The sequence below is a fragment of the Crocuta crocuta genome, unplaced genomic scaffold (assembly GCF_008692635.1).
Source record: "Crocuta crocuta isolate KB4526 unplaced genomic scaffold, BGI_CrCroc_1.0 scaffold271, whole genome shotgun sequence".
NCBI lineage: Eukaryota > Metazoa > Chordata > Mammalia > Carnivora > Hyaenidae > Crocuta > Crocuta crocuta.
In genome coordinates this window covers 3770373-3779470 of record NW_027527824.1, presented here as the reverse complement: position 1 = coordinate 3779470, position 9098 = coordinate 3770373, and the positions used below count along the sequence as shown (strand labels likewise).

General features: G+C 49.4%; 1 protein-coding gene across 1 annotated transcript in view; it reads left to right on the top strand.

The window, feature by feature from the left end:
• POU2F3 (POU class 2 homeobox 3) overlaps nucleotides 1-9098 on the top strand; it is a 61003-nt gene that overhangs the window by 43399 nt on the left and 8506 nt on the right. The window contains exons 6-10 of the mRNA XM_077777776.1: nucleotides 1536-1618; nucleotides 4211-4393; nucleotides 4791-4932; nucleotides 6606-6742; nucleotides 8882-9043. Coding sequence (XP_077633902.1) covers nucleotides 1536-1618; nucleotides 4211-4393; nucleotides 4791-4932; nucleotides 6606-6742; nucleotides 8882-9043 — 707 coding nt within the window. The remainder of the gene's footprint in view (nucleotides 1-1535; nucleotides 1619-4210; nucleotides 4394-4790; nucleotides 4933-6605; nucleotides 6743-8881; nucleotides 9044-9098) is intronic.

The window sequence follows — 9098 nt, the reverse complement described above, 5'->3', positions numbered from 1 at the left end:
ATACATCCCAGGCAGAGGCTTCGGAAACCGAGAATCCAAATAAAATGCAGCTCTGCCATCCATCCCTAACACTGCGCCAATCACAGTCCACAGCCCTAGGTTCTGAGGCATCTCAGAGTATTTTTGTAATGATGAATGAAAACATACTTGAGCCTTTAAGTATTTATTTTAGCGAAACAATGTATATCATATGCCGGGGTAGCAGTTAATTCCCTTTCTGTTTAAAAGATCGTGATGTGAAAATGGCCCAGACATATATATATAACCAATGAGGCCAGGGTGTGATGCAGGGCAAAATAAACAAACAAACAAAATTTGAAGGCAGAAGATGCATTGGTTAAAAAATTTTTTTTTTTAATTTTAAAAATCACTTACTAGATGTGTGTCCTTGGGAAAGTTCACCTAACCTCTCTGAATAAAAACAGAGCAAAATAAAATAAAGTGGAATAATAGTTAGAAATTGAAAATTGGTGAAATTCCACCTCACAAGGTTATTGAGAGTTATTTGAAATAATGCATATGCAAAAGCTTCATGTATTTTGAAACGCAGTATAAATGCTAGATTACTATTAGCCCTTCAGCCTCTGACTCCTGGTTCAGAGCTCCTTATGAGAGATTTTTATTTCTTTTTATAAGGAAAATTAAGCCCTGACTTTTATAGACTGAGGAGCATAAAGGTCAATGTCAACAGATGCCGTACATCAGAGACTTGGAGCCACTTAGGGACAACAGAGACCCCAAGGTTCTGGTCTGTGCTGAGTGGTTGGGGTGACCTGCCCCATTGTCTGCTCTGGTCGCTTGATAGCTCTATTCCTGCAGCGACAGTGTGAGCTCCTGGCTGTGGTCCTTCCTACAGGGAGGCCACTGTCATGACCACCAATCAGGCAGAGCCCTTCATGGTCCGTTTTCCTGGAGAGTTAAGGAGAAAGTAGGCCTCAGACAGTACAACGAGCAGACAGAGGCCATACCACCAGATTAGAGTTTCCAGAGGCTTGGGCCCTGGTCTTCTCTCTCAGCCCTTCCTCCCAAGTAGAAAATGTCTTCATTCTGCCAAGAACCTCTGGCCAGTGATTGGCCGCCTTTTGGAGCTCTCTGGCCCCATCTGTATGGTCTGGCCTATTTGTGGATTTGCACAGGCTTCTGTGGCCATCGAGCTACCCCTGCGGGCAGAATGGAGCTCCTCAGCCCCTCTGCTCTAGTAGCGTTTCCTTCCCTGTTGGATTTCTTCAGCCTGGTTATCAGCTCCCAGAGCAGGCTGGCCTTGACCCTGCTCAGCCTGTGCCCCACTCCAGGGCAGGCGGGTGGGCAAGCCAGAGGACTGGTTTGGGGACTGCTGTTTACCTGTTTATTCGTGTCTTGTTCACCTCCGCCTGTGTGTGGCAATGCCAGTGCCTGTGGGGGCCCTTTTCACAGGACTTGAGGTGGGTTGAGGGGCCTGACGAGGTAGCAGGGGGTGGGGACAGTTACCTGGGTTCCGAAGCCGTGGAGCCTGGATTTTATTTTGTTTGTTCCTTTGTCCCTCCCCTTTCCCTCAGGTCTGCAGCCAAATCTTCTCCCCTTTCCACAGCAACAAAGCTCTCTCCTCCTCCCGCAGACTGGGCCTGGCCTGGCCTCCCAGGTAAACAACCACATTGTTCCTGTTTCCCCTAAGAATGGCTCAGCTCTTGACGGAGAGGCTCACTGGTTTTCCCACCCCCTTGACGGTGTGCTTATGCCTCTGGGAAGAGGAACTAGCAAAGGCTTATCCTTGTTCACACAGGAGGAATCCAAGCCCCCGCCAGGAGAAATGACTGACCCAATATCACCAACTGCGCTGGGATTCGAGCCCAGATTTCAGCTCCCAGGCTAGCCGGCCACACCAGCCCCGATCAGGCCCTGCTTTCACTCCCTCCTCTTAGGACCAGGGGTCAGCTGACTTTCCAGGGGTGCCATGGTGACCGCCAGCTCTGGTTGGGTCTTTTCAAGCCTCAAGGAGGAGACCAGAGTCCCATAGGCCTGATCCCAAGACCACAAAGCCACACTCTCTCGCCTCTGGGTCCCTCTTAAGACCCAGTATCCTAGACTGCCTCCTGCAGTGTGCACTTGTGCGGATCAGAGGTCTGAGATCTGCAAGAGGGGCTGTTAGCAGACTTGCCATGTTGCCCCACGGTACCTGTTTGCCAGTTAGAAGAAAGCACCTCTTCCTCTGGCCGGATGAGGCCTCACGCCAGGTGTGTGGTCTGTTAAGAGCTGTATGGTAGCTGCTGCTCCTCCTCTCATTGGGGTGCCCCTGTGCCCAGCTGCAGGAGACGGTTCTGCAGAGACAGATGTGCAGAGACAGGTGTGCAGAGAGCTGGGAAGGATCCCAGAGCCCCACCGTCCCTTCTGTGCGCTAAGATCCCCGTGGATCACTAAGGGCCCCGGCTCTAGAGGGCTAGAGTGTTCACTGAAGACATCAGGAAGGGGAGAGGGTGCCATCTAGTGGTTAATAGGCATGGGGACACTCAAGTCCTAAACTTCACCCACTCAGACTGTCATCATAGACTTACATCTGGAAGAGATCTTATAGAGGCCCAAGATCAACTCTCACATCTTATGACACGAGAAGCCAAGAGGCTGTTCAGAAGGTTATTAAGATTGTCCAGGGAAGTGGTAATAGGGGACTTGCTTAGGGTTGTGACAGTAAGAGTAGAGAGGAAAGGGCAAAGGAGGACATATTTTGGGAAGATGATGACTGCAATTTGGTATCTCATTGGATGTGAGAGGAAGAGAGAAGAAAGTTTAGCGAAGAGCTAGAATTTGTTAAAGAAGAAACGAATCAATGAAAAGGAAGTCTCAAAGAGGGCTGAGGCTTTCCACCCCATCCTGCAGAACAGGATCAAACCCATAAGGCTTCCGAATCATTCTGTTCTAAAAGATCCTTCGCCAGGGTCCTTTTACCTTCCTCGTCCTAAGGCTGCCCGTCCGAATTATAAAATCTGCAGGTCTCGGAAGAGAGAAGGAGGTAAGTTAACCTTAGTCTAGGAAAAGAGTAAACTAGGAAGGAGAGAGAAGACGGTGGATATAGGCAGTGTGGTCTACATGGACAGTGGTCCCTGGACGGGACACAATGCCTGGACCCCTTGGTCTGGGTTCCATTGCTTGTGCAATGGTGGACCTCTTCAGGAGGGGGATTCAATCCAACCCCAAAAGGGCACAGCATCAACTCTAGGTTTTAGAGTCCATTTTTCTATGAAAATGAACTACAGGAAGAATATCTCCTGACAACCATAAATGAGATAAATGAGATAGCCCTGGACTACTTTTGATTTAAAAACAAAAAAACACAGGGCGCTTGCCCAGCTCAGCCGGTGGAACATGCGACTCTTGATCTCGGGGTCATGAGTTCAAGCCCCCCACTGGGTGTCAGGATTGCTGAAAAAATAAATAAAAAAACTTAAAAACGAAAGCAAAAACAAACACACAAAACACACCCAAACAAGACTCTCATGAAAGAAAATGAGGGTTAGAAAGTAAAATAGCAGTCATAAGTGTTTAAAATTTTCTGGAAGTTCTATTAATATCACAAGTCTCGGATGTTCTGTTATCTTCAGTTAATGCCTGTTAAACACCTCAGTTACTTTGCTTTGTGGAAAAGAACAGGCAAGGCAAACAACCTTTTCCTGTCTCATTCTGAGATTTGTTTTTGGGATCTTTGTAAACAACCCAGCTGTTCCTTTTATGGTGGAAAGTTGAAAGAAGGAAGTTACCTGCTCAGAGTCAAACAATGAGTCATAGACTAAACTCCAGGAAGGCCACCTCCCTGTCCCACACTCTTGCGCTGCCCCAGCTATTCTAGCTATTTGCTAACCCTTTGTAGCAATCCCAGTTTCCACTTCCAAACCATTGAAAAAATAGGAATCAAGTGCACCCAGAGATCTGTCATCTTCTAAGTGGGCCCCTTAGTATACAATAGAAAGTGCCATTTTTTTTTTCTATGTCTTTGTTTTGAGAACAGGGACAGAGAGTGAGCAGGGGAGGGGCAGAGAGAAAAGGAGACACAGAATCTGAAGCAGGCTCCAGGCTCTGAGCTGTCAGCACAGAGCCCGACATGGGGCTCAAACCCATAGACTGTGAGATCATGACCTGAGCCGAAGTCGGACGCTTAACCGACTGAGCCACTCAGACGCCTCTAGAAAGTGCCATCTGATCTGAGCCATTGTGGATCTGTTTGACCTGTGTTCCCTCTTAGGCAATTGGGCGCCCCGGGCTGCCAGGATCTTCTTTAGAACCCCATCTAGAAGCGTCCCCACATCTCCCTGTGACAAAGCATCTACCCAGCTCTTCAGGGGCCGATGAGCCCAGTGACCTGGAAGAGTTGGAGAAATTTGCCAAGACCTTCAAGCAGAGGCGCATTAAGCTGGGCTTCACACAGGTTTGGTTTGCGGGGAGCTAGAAGGAATTGGGTTGAGTGAGTGGAGACTGGGCTTCCTGAGTGTACATTTCAGGAGGAGCCTGATGTTCAGTGTGTTTTCCCTGAGAATAGGGAACAGTTTCTATTGGTAAGGAAACCAGGGAACACTGCTGGGAAATGGTGGGAAGAAATGAGAGCCAGACAAGGCGTTGGGCACCTGGGCCTGGTCCACTCAGAGCCTGGGGAGGGAAGTGAACCAAATTCTCCCTCTTAGAGGGGAAAAAGCTGGAAAGGAGACAATAGGGGGGCGCCTGAAGGTTCTCTGGGTGCATGATTGGCACCAGGCTGGTGGGGAACGTGGACAAAGAAGAGAAAGAGCCCTTCCCTCCAGCTTCTCCCTCTTGATCCCCACATGCAGGGAGATGTGGGGCTGGCAATGGGAAAACTATACGGGAATGACTTCAGCCAGACCACCATCTCGCGATTTGAGGCCCTCAATCTGAGCTTCAAGAACATGTGCAAGCTCAAGCCCCTGCTGGAGAAGTGGTTGCACGATGCAGGTAGGCAGCAGGGGCTCAAGGATGGATGGTGCCCCAGAGGATTCTGCAGGGGAAGGGGCTCATGACTTGTCTGGCTTGAGGTTTTAGGCAGCCAAATATGTAAGATGCCTTCTCCTCCTGAGCCTGGGACCATTTGCGACATGACAGAGGAGGCAGGCAAGGGGAGAGGGAAATGTTGGCCTCGTTGCTGAGAAGGCCCTTTGGAGGAAATGGCTTTAGATCTGTGGCCATGAAGACTTGGCCTCATTCCATTCTCTGCCCTACAGTCACCCAGTCTAGACCTGAAGACAGCTCACCAGGGACAAAATTTGAGCCTGCAGAACAAACACACTTACCTTGCTCTCTGGACCGCTTCTAGTTGGGGAGTGGGTTCTCCAGGGTCTCCTAGGGGAGACGGGAAGGCAACAGGCACAACCCAAGCCCTTCATCTGGCTGACCTTGAGCAGGTCTCCAGGGCACAGGGAGCTACTGTGAGCAAGACTAGTGGGGAAGGTCCTATAGCAGGAGCGAGGTCTGCAGGATTCTGTCGGCTGGGTGGCCTGAGAGGCATTCCAGGAGGTCAAGGGTATAAGCCAAGGTCAAAATGTTTAAAATACTGACTGTGAGAGGTTGGTGTCTGGGAACAGTGTGTGTGTGTGTGTGTGACAGGTTCTCACCATGGCACTATCAACATCTTGGGCCAGAGAATTCTTGGTTGGGAGAGGCTGTCCTATGAATTGTAGGGCATTTAGCAGCATCCTTGGTCTCTACCCATTGGATGTCAGCAGTACCTGCTGCCCATTGAGACAAACAAAAATGCCCCCAGATATGCCATATGTCCCCCGGGGCATGGGCATGGTGCAGAACCGCCCCAGCTGAGAACCACTGGTGAAGGCAGAGAGAAACAACAGAGCTGGCGCCGGGCTGGGCTCTAGTCAGAGACACATGTTGATGAGTACTTCCTGTGCAGAGGAAGGAAAGGGTGGGATGGGCAGCCATGGAGGTCGGTCACACCCTTGGAAGTCCCTCTGCGAGGAAACACGGAAGGTCAAGGAACCTGTCCCCAGCAGCTTGTCCCTCTGGCACCTTTCTTCAGGGCACTGAAGTGAGAGAGATGATCAGAGGGCCTTAGGATCTTTGGAAAGAGATCTTACAGGTTGTTTCTAGTGCGTCTCTCCTACCTGACATCTGAATCCTTCCTGTGGGGCATCCCTGCCCACCCATCATACAGCTTCAGCTCTGACACTTACCCTGAAAAGAAAGTGACATCAACACCAGCATTCTGCCACCACGTGCCATTGCTTTTAGCTCAAAACAGCAGTTTCCATTTTACTGAGGATCCCTATCCAAGCAGCCTTGGAAAAGACCCATGAGTGTTCCTTGTAGGAGCCCTAGCCTGCACTCACACACACCCACACATGCCACTGATGTCTGAGTGTCCCTGAGCCATGACTGCAAACAGTGGAGGCACTGATGTGGGAGTCATGGAGGACCTTTGCCCAGAGCAGTGAGGAGAAGCAGGATTCTTGGCCTGTTCTGGTTCCCCTGCGGTGGGGGGAAGGGGGCTGGTCCTGAACGAGCCACCACAGAGCCCACCGGGAAGCAGTGGTGGACCTCAAGGCCATTAACACAGAGCATTAACTGGCTGTGCTTTCTCTTCTCTGAGCTTCCTTTGCCTTTCCACCTCCCAACAGAAACCTCTCCATCAGACCCCTCGGGGAGCACCCCCAGCTCTTTCCCCACCCTCAGTGAAGTGTTCGGTAGGAAGAGGAAGAAACGGACCAGCATCGAGACCAATATCCGCCTGACTCTGGAGAAGAGATTTCAAGATGTGAGCGGCTCCTCCGGGTGGGAACGGGTGGGCTGATGTGCACAGTTGGATGAGTGGACACACTCAGGCCCCTCTGTGCCACACCTACTCTGGGAAAGGGTCGGAAACCAAGCACAGGCACCCTCTCCAGGCACCCATGTGTCCCAGTGAGAGGGTGACTTCATCTTGGGTTTCAGGAACTTCTTCCTCCACTGACCCTTCTTGCCTTGATATTTTTAAAGGGCCCATTGACTCTCTCACTGGGAGAGTTAAATAATGGGATATGGTCGGGGTTGGGGAGGGCGCCTGGGTGGCTCAGCTGGTTAAGCATCCAACTTCAGCTCAGGTCATGATCTCGCAGGTCCCGAGTTCGAGCCCCACGTCTAGCTCTGTGCTGACAGCTTAGAGCCTGGAGCCTGCTTTGGATTCTGTGTCTCCCGTTCTCTCCGCCCCACCCCTGCTTGCACTCTGTCTCTATATCTCTCAAAAATAAAGAAACATTAAAAAAAAAAAAAGACTGGGATATAGGGTCCCAAAAGAGGGTGGATCTCTGTATCCAGCGGAGGCAAAGGGAGCAAAGCCAGAACACTCTATATACATTCTTTCTTTTTTCTTTTCTTTTCTTTTCTTTTTTTTTTTCTTTTCCTAAGTATAGTTGACATACAATATTATATTAGTTTCAGGTATATGACAGAGATTCAGCATTTTTACCCATTACAAAATGCTCATCATGGAGGCACCTGAGTGTCTCAGTTGGTTGAGTGTCCGACTTTGGCTCAGGTCATAATCTCACGGTTCATGGGTTCGAGCCCCACATCAGGTTCTGTGCTGAATGCTTGATCAGAGCCTGGAGCCTGTTTCGGATTCTGTGTCTCCTTCTCTCTCTGCCCCTTCTCTGCTCATGTTCTATCTTACTCTGTCTCTCAAAAATAAATAAATGTAAAAAGAAATGCTTTTTAAATGCTCATCATGATAAGTATAGTTCCCATCTGAAATTCTTTACTTTCTATGCTTTGGTTTGTATTTTTAGAATTATGAATGTAGTAAATGCTCACTGGAAACAATTAGGAAAATATAGGGAAGTAGAAAAAAAAATCTACCATCAAATGGCATCTAAATATATTTCCTTCTGTTTCTTTCTTCCACACACATTTAAATACGTGTGATCATAGAATATGATACATTTGTTTGAACTTGTAGCAAAAGCATACTCCTGAGCCAGTATGTAGAAGCTAATAATAATACCAGCTTTGTGCCCTGTGGGAGCTGGGGAAGAGAAGAAGGAAAAACAGGTGTGGTCTAAACAGCTTCTAATCAGGATCCCTTGGATTCCAGCCTTCAGAGCCTCCATCCACACCATACAGGTCCCTAAAGGATGTGCCCTTGGCCTCATTTCACCTTGTGGGCTCCAGGCCTCCAAGACCACTGCCCACTCCAGTGAATCCGCCAGTGCATCTGGCTCAAGGATTTGATGGCCGCATCCTGCTGGCTGGATGACAAGAGCTGGCTTTTCCTGGTGATTAGGTTTCTGGGAGCAGCCTGAGGAAGGGAGGGGGTATGTAGGAAGGAGGGAAGGGGGCTGAGATCAAAGATTGGGTGGAGGGAGAGGTTGGAACAAGAAAGTGCTGCGTATATATGTCTCCACAGTCTTGAGTCCACGTGCTTCAGCTTATCTTTTCCTATTTTGAGGAAACAGGAAGCCATAACACCAGAAAATGTTATCAGGTTATGCGGTGAACATGGGGTTCGGGATTCTACCTGCCCCATACGGCTGTCAAAAGACTTCTCTTTTCAGAACTTCTCCTGAAGTAAGAAGTGAAAGAAGAGAGCTACGTTTTTGGATCCTCTGTTCTGTGGCAGGCCCTGGGCTTGACAGTTTACATACGGTTTCTCACTTTATCCTCGCAACTATCCTATACAGCAGGTGTTATTGTTCTTACTTCATACGTGATAAGACTGAGGCTCAGAGAAGTTAAGAAAGGTTCCTAAAGCCACACAGTAAATGATAAAGCCAGTATTCCATCCTGGGTCTGATTCTAAAACTTTTGATCCACCTATCGGTCTATCTTGTTCCTTGGAACATCGGGCCCCCACCCTGATCCTTAACCCTGCTCCCCTTTCCTGCTGACCACACTCTGTCCCTTTGGTTGGTCTCCGCAGAACCCCAAACCCAGCTCAGAAGAGATCTCCATGATTGCGGAGCAGTTGTCCATGGAGAAGGAGGTGGTGAGGGTCTGGTTCTGCAATCGACGTCAGAAGGAGAAGCGAATCAACTGCCCCATGTCCACACCCATCAAACCTCCCATCTACAACTCCCGCTTGGTGAGTGGCCAAGAACCAAGTACTGGAGGGGGGGGGGTGGGGGGATGGGGGGGGT